The following is a 16,256-nucleotide window of genomic DNA, read 5'->3' on the forward strand; positions in this document are numbered from 1 at the left end:
ACAATATATGTACTTTTAATTTTTATAATTTATTAAAGTAAAATGTTAGTAATTAGAAGTGTGTGTGTGTGTATATATATATATATATATATATATATATATATATATATTATTTTTACAATATTAATTATATATATATATGATTAGTAATTAATATACTTTCAATAAACAACATCTATCTTAAATGTCAAATTTATTATTACTTATAAAGACGTATATATATTAAATCTTAACTTTTAATTTTTGATAATTAATTTTATATTTAAAATTTTATTTAACTATGTAATTGTACTTGAGCAACTAAACAGTACACTTATAATTATATTATAATTACATTATGACAAACAAATAAGTCCTTGTAATTATAATACCGTGTAATTACTAATTACTACCTTAATAATTACACCAATTCCAATTAGAAATTGACCGATTCCAGCTGCCAATTCATTTTTGTATTAAGAGAGTAAACTTTTACTTTTCGAAAGTAACAGTGTTCGAAATGATGGAAATAACTTTCAAGAGGTGAACTGTTTAAATGGAAAATAATAGAACAAGTAATTGCCTGATCAAGATGTGTTGTACGGTATGGTCACCAAATAGAGTCAACCTCATTTCTCTTTCACATCCAGTCCTCTGTTTGAGATTTTAAAACTTCTTCTTCTAATATTTCCCTTTTGTATGAGAATATTCTTGTAGTTGTAGAGCAATTTTTAAATAGCAAAAATTTATTATAGACTTTGGTGCCACTTAGAGCGAGAGAGCATAAATCCTATACAGTCAAATCTCTCTATAACAGCTTTGTTTGTCCAGATATTTTTGGTTGTTATAGGTAATTACCGTTATAGAAAATATATATTATAATAGAACATAAACTTTGGTTCCGGAAAAACTTAGCTTTTATAGTGCAGTGCTATTATATAAGTATGTTGTTATAGAGAGCTCTGACTGTATGCGTGTATATAATATATATATATATATATATATATATATGCATAATGTAACTATTATAATATACAATTAAAGATAATAATCTCTCCCTTTGCCAACAGTTTGCAAGCTTGCAACACCTCTTAGTGGAGCAGCATAATGTTAGATTCATGGACAATTGACTTGAGGTGATCTAATTAAGCTAGATAATTGTGGTTTTTTAATCATCAATTTATTAAAATTCATTGTAGAAGATATTAAAATTGATCCGTTTAACTAATTCGAGTATTTTATCGAACAAAATGGAAACAACCAAAGTCCTCCTTTCACCCCCATATGCATTTATACCAATCTCTCAATAATTCTCAATCTAACAATGCATTATGAATTTCAATCATTTTGTTCACATGTAAGGTTTAGAATTATAATGGAAAATTTAATGCTATATATACTCCAAGTTTATCCTCACATGAACCAAATGTAACATAATAGATACATGATAATTCATAACCATTATTAAAACATTTTGGAAATTAATAAAGATTTATGTTCACTACATATCATATTTTACATTTTGGAACATTTTGAGAAGTTTTACGAGTCTAGTAAAAATTAAATTAAGACAATGACATTAAAATTTTAAAAAAAATGTTAGTTGTATGATGTACCTATAATATGAACATAGTAGTGGTTTCGCACTACGCTTATAAAACACGAAGAAGAAAAGAACTGAGCTGTATCTTTGACTAGTGTGAAGACCTCGTCAAATCAAGAAATTAAAAACTACCCCTCCGTCTCATATTATGAGTCGTGGTTACTAAAAATATTTGTCTTAAATTATTTACTATTTTAGAAGTTCAAGACAAAATTGATTATCTTTTTTTCTTTTTTTACCCTTAGTAATAATTATTCTTAAAGACTACAAACACTTCAATTATGGATAATCTTGTTCAAATACTAATAAAGAAAGATTAAATATCAAGACATGAATAAAGGTAAAGTAGTCAAAATTTCATCCTAATTAAGTTTTTTTAAGGACGTGTACAAGAGAATCACGGAGTACCATTAATATTGTCAAATTCTCTATCCAAATCACCATGTTAAATTCTATCTTTAGAACCAGAATATTAATGATAGGTGTCGGCGCATTTATGTTTTTTATTTTCCTAATTAGAAAAATAGAAATAATTTAAGAAATATTAGCGCTTGTCCATTAGCTAAGTTATTGGGACACCAATACTTTCGGAGATTGACTATTAATTCGATGTTATATAACACAACTCCTTTCCTATTTTCTCAAATGTCCCTGCCACTCATGTCACTGGTAATAATTTTCATCTCCATTTTCTTCTCCTTTTTTTCCCTTCGTTTTTTCTTGCATGTTATACCATCAATATTGACCTTACTTTCTAATTTCTTGATTCTTCAAGAATTCTTGGAATTTATCACGTAAAATGCTATGGTATATAACTAGACGGTTGATTCATGATTTAAATACGATGGTCTTAAAATTCAAGGTTCTTAGCCTGAAACATGTTGTACTTTTGGAATCGTTGATTCAGACATTTGCTAGCATTTTAGTAGTTTTCACATAAATATCTATTTCTCATGTTGAAAATATTGAGTCGAGTTGAACCCATTGAATATAGACGGCATCCACATGACCACATTTGATATAAGTATATAACCCCCATTGTTTTGAGATTAGTCATGTTTGTTTTGCTTTAATTTGCTCACTTTATGATTGTCGTTGCATTTTGGACTACTTATATTGATGAATTTACATTTGTTTTGAATATGAACGAAATCTTTGTTTCAGTGATCAACTGCTTATTTCTACTGGTGCTTTTGAAATATTTTTCTATTCTGACTTCCTTTTATTTTATTTTTTTTACTTGAAAAGGTGTAGGAAGATTAAAACTCCGATTGTGACAAATTTTGACAATCATCTCCCTGTGCTCAGACAGCTAACTTAATTCAATCATGAGTGACTACAAATCAGGACCTATTGAAAGACCACACAGGCCAAGTAAGTTTTTAATTAACCGCGTGCTGCATTTAATTTATAGTCTTAAACTTGACACAAAATTGGTGTTTTATCCATCTTCATGTTCTTTGTTAGCTATGTACTTGAAGCATTTGATCTTTTTCTTAAATAACTATGGTATTTGAGCCAACTTGCGCACCTCGATTATTCTACAAGATATATGTTATCTTCCACCAGCACGGGCAATGGAGGAGCCAGAAATTATAGCAAGGAGATTCAAAAAATGTAAAACAAAAAACACCTGATTTCCTATAAACTAAAGCAAATTTTTAAATCACCTTTGTCACTGCACTATAATCTTCCCTTATGCAAAGGAAATTCAACAATTTATGTATATGCAAAAAATATCGTGTTTTCCCTATTTACATTGTAATGAAGCGGGTTCAATTACCCCCTTGTGTCCATCTAGCTCCACCCTTGAGCACAGAGGCGGAGCCAAGATTTTAAGTTTATGGTTTCGGGATCCTTATTCTTTTAAGTTATTGGTTTCTAAATTAATAATTTATATATATTTAATAAAAAACTTGAGACAAATATATGAGTTGAACCAAAGCTACTGGATTAAGCCGAACCCGTGACAGGAACTGTGGCTCCACCATTGAGCACTGGTAGTTTGGGTAACTTTTCCCACCAGGGCATCCTTGATCCTGTCATATGTTTTTTTCCAAAATATGCAAAAGTTCCACAAGTTTTAACTCCATTTTGTTTTGTTGTTAGTCTATGTCTTGCATATCAGTATCCTCTGCGGATGGCTTTGCTGTAAAAGCTCTGTCACCTTGATTTCTAAGCCAACACATGCATATGCATGTGCAGAGGCAGATCGAGAATTTTAATTTTACGGGTTCAACATTTAAAACGTTTAGTATTGAACCCATTACATTTTTAAAGTTATGGGTAAGAACCGGGTTCAGTTGAACCCGATAAACACTATGTTGCATCCGCCTCTGTGCATGTGTTTAATTTCATATTTGACAGGTCTAGAAAAGATTGACATGGACGAGGATGAGAGGAAGACTAGGCTTGGGTCTATCAAGAAAGCGGCAATTAATGCCTCCGCCAAGTTCAGGAATTCTCTAACAAAGAGGGGCCGCAGACACAGTAGAGTCATGTCTGTTGGTTTTGAGGATGAACATGATGCCGAGGAATTAAAGGCAGTTGATGCTTTCCGTCAAGCACTTATCCTTGACGAATTACTTCCCGCAAAACATGATGATTATCATTTGATGCTAAGGTAACCAAAAATCCTCATTTCCTTATGTACATGATAGAAATATACCTTTGTTTTTTCATGCTAAAGGGATGTTTTATATAAAGAAAAGGGTAAAAAGATATCCTCCTACTAGATAAAATATCTAAATTTTGTGTCCCTGTGTTATACTTTGGGGTCATTCATGCCCTTGTTGTTAGCAAATCATCTCGTATTTGTCCTTATCCCAAGCGGAGAAACGGAGGATAACTTTAAACCATATTCAAAAGTAGAGGGCTAATGTGGTGCTTATATTTTTCTGAGCCGAGGGTTTATTGGAATTTGGAAATAGCCTCTCTGCCTTCACAAGGTAGGGGTAAGGTCTGCGTACACACTACCCTCCCCAGACCCCACGATGTGGGATAATACTGGGTATATTGTTGTTGTCAAACGTAAAGGGACAAATTTTGACCTTTTTCTCGAAGTATTTTGAAACCTGGATCCCATGTTCGAACTCCGTTGAAGGGAAAATACGAGAGGATTCGCTAACGACAATGCATGGCCCTAAAGTGTAACGAAGGGCAAAATTAAGATATTTTAGTAGAGGGATAAATTTGGACATTTTCTCGAAATATACATGTTTTCATTGTGATTGATGTACACAGGTTCTTGAAGGCTAGAAAATTCGATATTGAGAAAACAAAGCAGATGTGGGCTGATATGCTTCAGTGGAGGAGGGAATTTGGTGCAGACACCATAATGGAGGTATATTGAAAATGCTAGTGAAAAATTTGTTGGAAAAACTATTTGATTTCTCACATTTTTAGGAACTGATCAATGCATTTTTGCACATCTTTATTAGGACTTTGACTTCAAGGAAAAAGAAGAAGTCCTAAAGTACTATCCTCAAGGGCATCATGGAGTTGACAAGGAAGGCAGACCAGTTTACATTGAAAGAATTGGTCAAGTAGATTCTGTCAAGCTATTGCAAGCCACGACAATGGACCGATACCTCAAGTACCACGTACAGGAGTTCGAGAGGACCATTAACGAGAAAATGCCAGCCTGCTCACTTGCAGCCAAAAGACACATTGACACAAGCACAACCATTCTGGATGTCCAAGGAGTGGTACGATTGGATCTCAAAACTACTTAAATAAGAAGGATTTAATTTATTTATGCAATAACGGTGTTGTATCAGATAACCTGACTTATTTTTGAAGTTAACGTAAATAGAAGCTCACCCAATCGCTTAAACTAAAGATAATCGGCGATTGTATAAAATGTGTATAACCGCAAATAATCAGTATATAATCTATGTATACTAGCTAATAAAAGTAAACAGCAAATCCAGTCAGCTATTTGTGTGAAGATCCCCTTATTTTCGGATTACTAATCTAATCTACTCAAATGCCTCAGGGACTTAAAAACTTCAACAAGTCAGCAAGGGATCTCATTCAACGCCTCCAGGCTATTGACGGCAACAACTATCCTGAGGTACTTCTTTCTCTTTCACTCAGCTGAAACCCTGCATAACAGCAATTCATATGTTAATGAGAGTTTTTTAAGTCCTTTCTTTGAATTGAATCATTTATTCGCTGTGTAGAGCTTGTGCCGCATGTACATCATCAATGCTGGTTCTGGATTCAGGCTCTTATGGAACTCTGTCAAGTCGTTCCTTGACCCAAAGACCACTCAAAAGATCCATGTAAGTCCATAATCAGCTTACTCCAAGTACTGTTTCTGTCATTTTCATTAGAATAACTGAAGTATCATTCTTTTTCTTTTTAGGTTCTAGGCAATAAATACCAAAGCAAATTGCTTGAAGTAATTGATGCCAGGTAACTCTAGTAGTATTTAATTACTCTTTACTTACGGTGAAATTGTGCATTGCTGATTAGATTATCGCATAGAGCCTAATTTTGATTTGGTTGTACTGCGTTTTACCAGCGAATTACCAGAGTTCTTAGGTGGCACATGTACTTGTGCTGATAAAGGAGGATGCATGCTTTCTGATAAAGGCCCGTGGAATGATCCAGAAATAATGAAGGTAACTCTCAACCTTGTAATTTTAATAAGTCATGTTCAGTGCTGTCGACTGACAGCACATTATCGCCCAGTAGTATCACTTTCCTTTGACATGCCTGAGATCTGTGATTGATTTGATGTCAGATGGTTCGCAATGGTGAGCATAAATGCTGCTCACACAAAATGGTGGTCTCATTTGATGAGAAAACTATCCCAGAGGATGACAATGCCAATGCCAAGGTGTGCATACTCTCATGTCTGCTGTTTTTCTCAGTTACTTTTATTCTTCATATAATTATGAAGTGGTTAAATATATCAGATGAGTAATGAAGTCCCTCAATGTTGCAGAATGTAAAGAAGAACACTTCCTTTAAAAAAGGAACTGACTCTCCCAACGTTCAAAGGGATAATGTGGCATATGGCCAGCTTTCCCCTGTCCGCGAGGAAGTAAGTTGCTTCTTCCTCCACAAATTTTAGACTAAAAAGTAAAGTTACTGCAATTTTGTTTTCACCTACATATCGACAGGAAGAGTAGCTTTTTCAGCTTCTTTCACTTCTCTAATACTTATATGGTTTTCGTATTGTAATACAAGCGATTCATCCTCTACTATACCCTAATCCAAATTCTACGTTTTGGTTTTAATTTTCAGTTTGATATCCCTATCGTGGACAAGGCTGTTGATGCAACTTGGCATAAAGCTGTAAAAGCTAACAACTTTGCCAATTCTAAAGGTACAATACTCACCCATTATTAAGTGTTTCACCTTGGTTGAGGGAATGTGTTGTTGGTTATATGGTCTTGAGCAATCTTTACCTCATGTGATAGCTTTCGCGATTGAGTTCAAGGTTCATTTTCTTAATATAGTATTAGAGTCAAATCCATCTCAATTCTTGGTTTATCCAATGTTAGACCCCATGTTCTGTTGTTTACGCTCCAAATGTCCCGGGGCATGCAGGGAGTATCAAATCTTTTAGATTTCTTCATATTCAGTTTACATGCATCTGTTTTCCGGAGGTCTACAGCCAGTAGACGTCCGTGAAGCTGTTCCTGTAATAGGATCACCTTTGGTCGAATTACTGCACGGAAGCGCTAGTGTTGGCCAATTTGCTTTGACTCATGTTTACAGTTTTATTTGCTATTGGATTGTTGCTTCTAAATATTGTTGTTAAGTGTCTACATTGGTTGAGAAAATGAGTTCCTGTCTCCTTATTTGGTATTCGACATCTTCACCTTATGAGCTAACTTTTGAAGTTGAGTTAGACCTAATATCCATTTCCGTTACACTCTCATTCCATAGCTGATGTTTTGCCGATTCAAATAACCATTTTTTCATTCTGCTCATTCCTCTGCAATATAAACTTGTATTCCTCTGTTGATCTACAGATTTCTTCCCTGTGCACGATACTTGTAAATCGCCCGAAGGATTTAGCAACCCCGTATTCAGTGGAGTGATGACTTTAGTCATGGGCATCGTGACACTGGTTCGGATGACTAAAAACATGCCAAGAAAACTTACAGATGCTACCCTCTTGGCTGGTTCTTTGTGTAGTGCTGAAATAATTAAAGGACAGCCTCAGTTAAATGGACATGTCATCTCCACAAAAGATTATATTAGCATGATGAAACGCATGGAAGAACTCGAGGATAAGGTCATTACTCTTAGCCATAAACCTTCATCTTTACCACCTGAGAAAGAGGAAATGCTTAACAGTGCCATAAACCGGGTCGAAACTTTGGAGCAAGAGCTTTCTGCTACCAAGAAGGTATTTATCCGCTTTTTTTCTTTACTACGTCTGGTCCATATTATCTGTCTTTTAACGTTTCTGCACAATCCTTAAAAGGACATTCAATAGACTTAATCATAAGAGTATTTGTCTAAACTATCCGTATCTCTCCTTAAACATCTCAGGTAATGAATAATGACTTCCTATTGTTTTTCTAAAACGTCAAATATTTTGAAACAAATCTAGTTTGCCAAAACGACTAATATTTGGGACCAGATGATGTGATTGAGAAGTTTGATAGTCCAATAAGATTTGAGTAAGAGTGTTAATATATTTTACGTTTAACTGGCAGGCTCTTGAAGAAGCTCTTGTTCGTCAACAAGAGCTCCTATCCGCCCTTGAGAAGAAAAAGAAGAAGAAGAAGAAGTTCTTTGTTTTCTAAGCGCAAAAGCTTGAAACAAATTGGAAATATTATAGGGTTGTTTGAATTTCTTTAGATAGATGCAGAGATGTTGATTTTTTGCCCAACAAAAGGCTGTTTGAATGATCTCAAATATTTGTAAAATTAACTCTGTAACACTTGAATATTTTTTTACATTACCTGCGAGATTTACATTCACCCATATATCCTGTGGAGCTCTAATTGTAAATGCCGTATATTATGGCACATTATACATCGGCTTGTATTTTCTGTAAATAAAAATGAAAGCAGTTTGCTGTTTGCTTTTGTTCAAATTACAATAGTTGTTTTCAATGGCAGCAACATTTTTCACTAGATACATTAGATTGTTTTATTCCTTATTTTGTTTGCTTTACTTGTTCTTTTAGCTTCATTGTTTCACTTCAATTCACATAGATGGAGAAATGTTCCATTGCTCAAGTATTTAGGCACTAAAAATCGCTACTCGCAGAAAGTTTGGGCGTTTCTACTTGAATACAACACAGGTAGTGATTGCTGAATTAAAACACTTTCAAATATTACTTCAGTATGTCAAAAACAAACTCACAACAAACTTACAGAAAATATAACTTTTCACATCATGAGAATTTATGCACCTCATTTTGCAAATGGAACAGAGGATCCGAAAAAAAAAGAACAAAAGGAAGCACTCAACGCATCAGATCCACTGCACAATAACTGCGAGTACTGCCAACATATACATTACAAATATGTATCTCATTTGGATACCACAGTTGAAAATCCGAGATCAACGTCCTGAGGCATCTTCATCTTAAAAGCAAAACTTCTTTTTCTGCAGAACAAGGCATTGTGGATGTAAATCAGCACCAAAGCACAAATTATAATGCACCAAATTAATAGGAGGAAAACGCACGCGTGTTTCTAATTAATATGTTTTTTCTCTCAGCCAGCAAAAAGATTTGCATATGGCAGAAACAACTTCAAATTAGGCTAAGTCCTAGTCCGATGTTTGTTCAAATACCATGCAATATAACAGGAACTCACCTGGAACTTGGCAGCTTCTTGACCGTCAATGTAAGCAAGAAGTTCCTCTTGCCTCATCAAAGCCTCATGTAATGCCTGTTCAAGCAGGGAAGGAGTTATCGACTCAAGAACCACGGCAAAAGATGTTTGTGATACAGGAAAAAAAACTGTTACTTTCAACAAGACATCATTTAATAAAATGCATACACTGGCATTTGCACCCAGCAAAATAAAATCTCTCCCACCAGCAAAAGTAAAACCAACCACCCCCAACCCTTTTTCCTCTCTCCTTATGTAAAATTCTTTTAGGGATTAACAAATAGTACAAAGTGTTTCATACAGACAACTGCCACAACAATATTTCAAACTACAAACGACATTAATTAAACCATACATTAGTAAGTCCCTATGTAAGAAGAACTGCCAGATGAACAATCATAAAAAGAGAAAAAATGCACATTAAAATGCAGGTTCTGGATGGAGCAATAACAAAAGGTTTCCTTGCTTATTTAGAGGAACTTCATAAACGCTTACCTTCTTGGTTGCTATTAACTCAGCTTCTAGGGCATCCACTCGGCAAACTGCTGCATTTAGCAATTCCTCTTTCTCATAAGGCATCTCAGATGGCTTTTCTTGAAGCGTATTTACTTTGTCTTCAAGTTCACCCAATCTCTTGAGAACAACGGAGAGCAGTTGAGCTTCTGTAAAAGCTGGAGTAGGTGAAGGGGGCCGAAACTCCTCTTTAGTGCTAGCATCAAAAGTAAATTCTTGACCATCTTGGTTTTCAACAGTCGATGAATCTTGTAATTTCTTGGTTACATGGCATGTAATTGAGCGAAAAAGCATCAACACTGTCATGAAGAAGGCCATAAAAAGTCCTATAACTCGAGCACGAAGACCTTCTACAGGTTTTTGTGAGTCTGCTGGTGGAAGCATCGCTGAAAAGGTAAACAAGACGGCACCATGTGATTATAAATTAAACAAATTTATGAGACTACTGTTGTACTAGCGCAACAGCCAGCCTAATATGTCCAAGTTAACCATGGAATAGTAGTCCAGGTCAAACAGAAAGTCTGGTTGCATGACTGCAACGTGGCAGGTAAAAGTTGAACAAAAAAGAAATTATTCACATTTTGTATTTTCATTAAAAGAAAATATTTACATTTTGTTATTTCGTGAAAAGACAATATTCACATTATGTTTTTTCATGAAAAGAAAATATTCACATTATGCAGGTGTTTAAAGCCTGAATAGTGCATGCAACTAAAGAAACAAATTAGGATGATTAATATTCAAAGTTGTGAAATAAAAACTTCATTTGATGGAAGAGGAGAAAAAAGTAAGGAAAATACCAACATCATAACTGCATAAATATAAGCAAACGCGCGCGCGCGCACGTACATGTACACCAAACAGTGAGCTAGTTTTTCTTTTTCTTTTTCCTTGATTAGGTGCAAAAATAAAAAATTTAAACTACCACTTGAATAAACTATACGAATTCAGAGATATTTATGCTTCTTCTCCCCTCCCCCCCCCCCCTCTTTTTTTCCTTTCATAGTTTGTTCATAAGCAGTGTATTCTCTTCTCAATAATTCTTACCTTTGGGGGTGGAGGGTCTTTGAAGGGATGATTCCTTCTTCCATGCAGAATCAACAGCCTTGTCAACCATGGGAACATATTCATCATATCCTGGGAAGTTTGTGGTGTAGCCAGACATTCCAATAGCCTTGGCCTGTTTGATGACAGAAAAACTTAAATATGAAAATAACAAATAATATGCTCAACTTCCTATTCAAGAAAGGAACAGGGATATGGTTATTTTTATTTTTAAATAAGGTAGGAACAGGGATGTGTTTAATCTAAGTGACACAATCTTGAATCTCAGGCTCATCTCAAACAAGAACGTCAAATAGACAGCCGCGGTTTGACGTAAGACGGGCTTTTTTATCAAGTGATGTCCAGACGATTCCTTTCAATAAAAGAAAAGCCAGCTCATGAATCTGAGCTAAAATAGATAAGTATACCTCTTCTCGGACAGGAGTAAGCCGAAGATGTGAATAACTCCTTACAGCTTTTGGGGAAACAATATCTTCAGCTTCAGATCCAGATTCTGCAGTAGAGGTGTCACTACTACCTTTCACCTGCTAAAATAAAAAATGTGTAACCATCTTCAAGGAAAACAAACCATATGATATATTTCTTAATACTTCGGAAATACAGCAGAAATCCTACCGTTGGGTAGCGAGGCTTAGCATAAACTACCTTCCCTTCACTATTTAGAACTTTAACAAGCTGCTTGGCACGCCGTGCTTCACCAATCATCTGCATCAGAAAAAGAAAGCCATTAGTTTGAAATATAAACACGTCTGCATCACCAAAAGAGATTGTTTCTCATTATTAAAAAAACATCTTGAAGACGAACTGTCTTCCTGAAGATGTGACGAACAGCGCATCATCAGAAAATAACATTACATCGGCTGCGAGGCCCTTGAAACTACCTTTAGTATATCTGGATTTTGCCATGGCCCTTTATCTGAGCGCATGCAACCTCCTCGATCTGCACATGTACATGTACCGCCTAGGAACTCTGGCAACTCACTGCATAAAAAATCAGTAGAATGTTGAAGGAAACTACCAGCAATACTACCAAAAGCAAACAAATACAGCAGAATTCTTTGTCTAGTGAATAAGAACTCAGATCCTTTTACCTAGCATCAATTATTTCAAGCAATTTGTTCTGGTACTTGTTCCCAAGAACCTACAAGAAACCAAAAAACAGTAACAAAGTAAATACAACAACTTCTTGTAAAACAGAGACTTTATAAGTTACAGGAGAAGAGCATCGACAGACATGTATCTTGGAGGCTGTCTTCGGGTCTAGAAAACTCTTAACAGTGTTCCAGAGGAGCCTAAACCCAGGTCCAGCATTGATTATGAACATCTGATGAAGAGTCTGCACATGTCAAAAAGGGGAGAATGTGTTAATGATCCCAAAGTTAGGAGACTCTCATAATATTTATTCAGGCAGGGATGAAATCATGCCTCGGGATAATTATCACCATCAATCTTCTGGAGCCGCATAATAAGCTCCCTTGCACTCTTGCTAAAGTTTTTCAAGCCCTAAAAATCAATATAGGAAATGAAGATAGGGAAAACATGTATTTGCCCAAAAACTGCTTCTCAAATCATCAAAGGTGGAGAAAGAAAAACTAAACAATAGGTAACTTACCACTCCCTGAACATCCAAAATGGTAGTGCTTGAATCGATCTGCCTTTTTGCGGCTATTGTACAAGCTGGAAACTTAATCATAAAGGTTTTCTCGAACTCTCTTACGTGGTATTTTATATAACGATCCATGGTTGTGACTTGCATGAGTTTGGTAGGATCAACTTTCCCTAGTCTTTCAATGTATACTGGTCTTCCCTCCTTATCAATCCCATGATACCCTTGGGGGTAATGTTTTACAACTTGGTCCATCTCTGGGAATTCAAACTCCTGATGAGCAATTAAGTTCAGAAAGCATTTCAGCCTAAATGATGTTACAAACATACAACAAAAAAGAAAGAACACCATTCCAGCCACATGCTGGGAGGGATAATGTTACCTCCGTAATCGTGTCAGCCCCAAAATCCTTCCTCCACTGAATCATATCAGCCCACATGTGCTTCGCTTTCTCGATGTCAAACTTCCTTGCTTTTAAGAACCTGCAACAAACACAGAAGAATTGTTAATAAGTTAGGATGCTGTTGAACTGGACAACACAAAGAAGAAACAACCAGAAAACTCGAGATCCAAATCCTCCTTAAATTCTCCATACGGCTGCATGTAATATATGTGTGTTTGCTTTTGCATTTCGGCCTATTGTAAAATTAAACATCTATACTCACATTTGATCTATCTTTTGTTCCAGTTCTGGCAGGCCTGTAAAAAAGTTTTTAATGAAGTTGACAAACAAATCCAATTTTCACAGAAGACCCATATGAATAAATTTTTAAAAATCAAAGATGTAATTCAAATGACTCGTAAACACGCAGAAACATCACAGTAAACTCAATGCAGCATAAATCGTATCACTTTGCGCATACATACATGTAGAAGTTACAGGTAACAGGAGATTACCTCAACATCATATAGTAGTCATCGTGTTTCTCTGGTAACAACTCATCCAAAAGTAATGCTTGCCTAAACTGATCAACAGCTTGTAGCTCCTCAGCATCCCGAATATCCTCGATGGAAACTGAGCTCACTCGTCCCTCGCTTTTTCTTCTACTATTTTTCTTCTTAAGAGAATGTTTGAATTTTGTTGATGCATTCAGTGCTTTCTTTTTCAGGGAACCAATTCTCGTCCTCCTCTCATCCTCTGAATTCTCAAAATCAGATTTTCTTTCCCTTCTCTCTTCACGTGCAGATGACCCCTCAAAGCCTGTTAAGTGGTGGAAAAGATTAGGAGTGGGAAAATCAATTCCAAAATATCCAAAAGGGTAAAGCAGAAGTGTACTGAGAAAACAAACTAGACCAACAAGTCCTAGGCACAAGTCAACTAGAATTCAGCAAGTACAGAACAAACTCTTTTTCCTCTAAAAGCCCATCGCGATATGCGAATAAACAGAAAATAATAACAACAGTTCCTCTCTACTACATGATTCTATAATTATCTTTTATGTTTCTGTAGATTTTTTCATAAAGAAGTTCCCATACATTTTCGTAATTTAGACTTTCAAGCACTTGTACCTTATGCCCTAAATGGTCAATTGGCTAAGATGGAAAGCAAGGGAGTGAAATAGATACGATGTTTGACTTAAAATTGAAAAAATACTTCCTCCTCAACCGAATCACCCTTATGCTCATTTTTACTAAAATTCCCACTTCTATGCTCATTGTGATAGTTGCAAAAACCAGAATGTGGGTCGTATTGCATCAGTCGATAATCCCGAACAGAGTGCTTGACAATTATAGTGAAGATGACCATGTCGTCGTCGAGACCTACTTTTCCCCAGATAAACCCAAACCACCAGGCAGGACCCAGGAGAAACAAAGAACGCCACTAAGTAGCAACAACAACAACAACAACAACAACAACAACGACCCAGTATAATCCCACAAGTGGGGTCTGGGGAGGGTAATATGTACGCAGACCTTACCCCTACCCCGAAGGGTAGAGAGGCTGTTTCCAGGAGACCCTCGGCTCAAAAAAAGCAACAGGAGCCGATATATTAGTACCATAAAAATGCATAATAAAATAACAGCAATATAAGAGATATGAAATACAGAATACGAAATACGAAATAGATGGCTGGTATAATAAAACTAGCAGGTAAAGCCCTGCATCAATAGACGACCAATGACATTCTTAGTCTAACTCCTAACTGGCTAGTCTCACTCTATTGTGCCGTAGAAATATTCACAAATTTACCCTAACCTACGCCACTAAGTAGATTTTGTCAAAATCCACACTACTCCACCAAAAATTATATTTTTCCCTCCAAGGAATAAGAGAATCAACACAAACAACTCTGTATCAATCCCAAACTAGTTGGAGTCCGCAATATGGATCTTATTATGCTGTATTTTGGGACGTATTTCACTCCAACAGAAATTGTATTTTTTTTCCGTGCTTATGATTAAAACAATAAAAACAACAACCACTAAAACCTCAATCCAAAAATAGTTGACTCGACTATATGAATCCTCTATATCTATTCAGCACAATTCTGAACCATCTCATTCCAATACAGTCATCAAAAGTCAAAAAACTGAAAAAGTTCAAAGAAGGTCAAAAGCCCTAATTGTTAACAAGAGAAATAGCTATAAACTAAAATTGACCAATAATGTACTTAAAATTCGAAAATAAAAATAAAGCATGGAAAATAAAAGAAAATCAAATAAACTCACAAGGCCTAGCAAACCGATCTAACGGACCCGACATGGCTGCCGGAATTCTCAACTCTTGTAGATCGACAAATCAAAACAGCTCCACAAAATCTTGTAATACCCTCTAAAATATTTTCAGAAAGATAAATTCTGAATTTCTGCTGCAGCAACCTTTTCCAAGTATATAGGTCGAAGAGACGGCAATAAATGCATAACCAAGAAAAAAAAATCTAAAAGAAAATTAAGTGTAACGGAAAAGTGGAATTAATAAGTAGAGGAAGGGTATTTCCGGAAATAGAAAAATTACTGGCGCCGTAAGGAAAACATAATCACCGGATAATGCGACGGCGATGATAGAGGAGAAAAGGTTAAAGAGAGAGAGAGAGAGAGAGAGAAAAGTTGGGTTAATCTGTGAGCTGTATATTGGATTTGAATAGGAATATGAAATTGTGGGACCCAAAAAGAAGGTGACAATATGCCACGTGGCGGAGGGAAAGATTTTGTCAGGGTAAGAATTTAGGGAAATAGAGGAATGTGCCGACAGTGGTTGGAGTGAAAACGCCAAAAAAGTTTTTGTGGTGGCCCAATATTATGTGATTGAGTAATGATTTTGTCACTTTGATTGTAATATCTAAGCCCCGTTTGGCCATACATTTTGGCAAGTTTTTTTCAAATTTTTTTTGAAAATATTGTTTGTCCATAGATTAGTAATTCGTTTTTGAAAATTTTTTAAAAATATTTTTTAAGTTTTCAAATCTAGTTTATGGTAGATTTTGGGTGAAAATCAAGTTCCTACTCACAAAACTTTAAAAAAAATTCAAATAAAATGCATGTCCAAACATAATTTCAACTTCCAAAAATTATTTTTCAAAACTACTTCAAAAATTATTTTTTCAAGTTTCAACTCAATCTATGTCCAAACGCTAGCTAAGTTATCTGCATTACAATGTACTAATAAATTTCTTAAAATTAGTTAGTTTTCTATTGGGTTAGAAATCTATTGTAATCCTCTTTTTATTAGGGTTTG

At 35.3% G+C, this 16,256-nt stretch overlaps 2 protein-coding genes across 3 annotated transcripts; one reads left to right on the plus strand and one right to left on the minus strand.

Annotated features, from left to right (window-relative positions):
• Positions 1 to 2,170: 2,170 nt before the first annotated feature.
• Positions 2,171 to 8,648, plus strand: LOC104217200 (phosphatidylinositol/phosphatidylcholine transfer protein SFH12-like). Its single transcript, XM_009767378.2, has 14 exons — positions 2,171 to 2,251; positions 2,831 to 2,956; positions 3,950 to 4,205; positions 4,826 to 4,925; positions 5,023 to 5,289; positions 5,580 to 5,657; positions 5,767 to 5,868; positions 5,952 to 6,001; positions 6,111 to 6,210; positions 6,333 to 6,428; positions 6,537 to 6,635; positions 6,839 to 6,920; positions 7,573 to 7,952; positions 8,266 to 8,648. The coding sequence occupies exons 2-14, from the start codon at positions 2,911 to 2,913 to the stop codon at positions 8,353 to 8,355; spliced, it is 1,746 nt and encodes a 581-aa protein (XP_009765680.1). The 5' UTR covers positions 2,171 to 2,251; positions 2,831 to 2,910; the 3' UTR covers positions 8,356 to 8,648.
• A 214-nt stretch (positions 8,649 to 8,862) lies between these two features.
• Positions 8,863 to 15,634, minus strand: LOC104217201 (phosphatidylinositol/phosphatidylcholine transfer protein SFH8-like). 2 transcript variants are annotated; one of them, XM_009767379.2, is made up of 14 exons: positions 15,251 to 15,634; positions 13,478 to 13,781; positions 12,963 to 13,062; positions 12,587 to 12,853; positions 12,400 to 12,477; positions 12,209 to 12,310; positions 12,066 to 12,115; positions 11,856 to 11,955; positions 11,590 to 11,679; positions 11,382 to 11,498; positions 10,957 to 11,089; positions 9,892 to 10,295; positions 9,379 to 9,453; positions 8,863 to 9,166 (listed from the first exon to the last, which is right to left on the minus strand). In XM_009767379.2, the coding sequence occupies exons 1-14, from the start codon at positions 15,282 to 15,284 to the stop codon at positions 9,146 to 9,148; spliced, it is 1,875 nt and encodes a 624-aa protein (XP_009765681.1). In that variant the 5' UTR covers positions 15,285 to 15,634; the 3' UTR covers positions 8,863 to 9,145. The 2 variants fall into 2 exon arrangements, with proteins under 2 accessions (XP_009765681.1, XP_070027986.1); XM_070171885.1 differs by having other exon boundaries at positions 11,382 to 11,501.
• Between the last annotated feature and the right edge of the window lie 622 nt (positions 15,635 to 16,256).

The sequence above is a fragment of the Nicotiana sylvestris genome, chromosome 1 (genome assembly GCF_000393655.2).
Source record: "Nicotiana sylvestris chromosome 1, ASM39365v2, whole genome shotgun sequence".
NCBI lineage: Eukaryota > Viridiplantae > Streptophyta > Magnoliopsida > Solanales > Solanaceae > Nicotiana > Nicotiana sylvestris.

Bases quoted from the DNA above. Each gene is read 5' to 3' on its own strand.
- LOC104217200 (XM_009767378.2), top strand. From the start codon at position 2,911: ATGAGTGACTACAAATCAGGACCTATTGAAAGACCACACAGGCCAA. The intron at 4,926-5,022 runs GTATATTGAAAA...CATCTTTATTAG, and splicing joins GTGCAGACACCATAATGGAG to GACTTTGACTTCAAGGAAAA. The intron at 5,658-5,766 runs GTACTTCTTTCT...TTCGCTGTGTAG, and splicing joins ACGGCAACAACTATCCTGAG to AGCTTGTGCCGCATGTACAT.
- LOC104217201 (XM_070171885.1), bottom strand. From the start codon at position 15,284: ATGTCGGGTCCGTTAGATCGGTTTGCTAGGCCTT. The intron at 13,063-13,477 runs GTAATCTCCTGT...TGTTTGTTGCAG, and splicing joins GACTACTATATGATGTTGAG to GTTCTTAAAAGCAAGGAAGT. The intron at 12,116-12,208 runs GTCTGTCGATGC...GGTTTCTTGTAG, and splicing joins AGACAGCCTCCAAGATACAT to GTTCTTGGGAACAAGTACCA.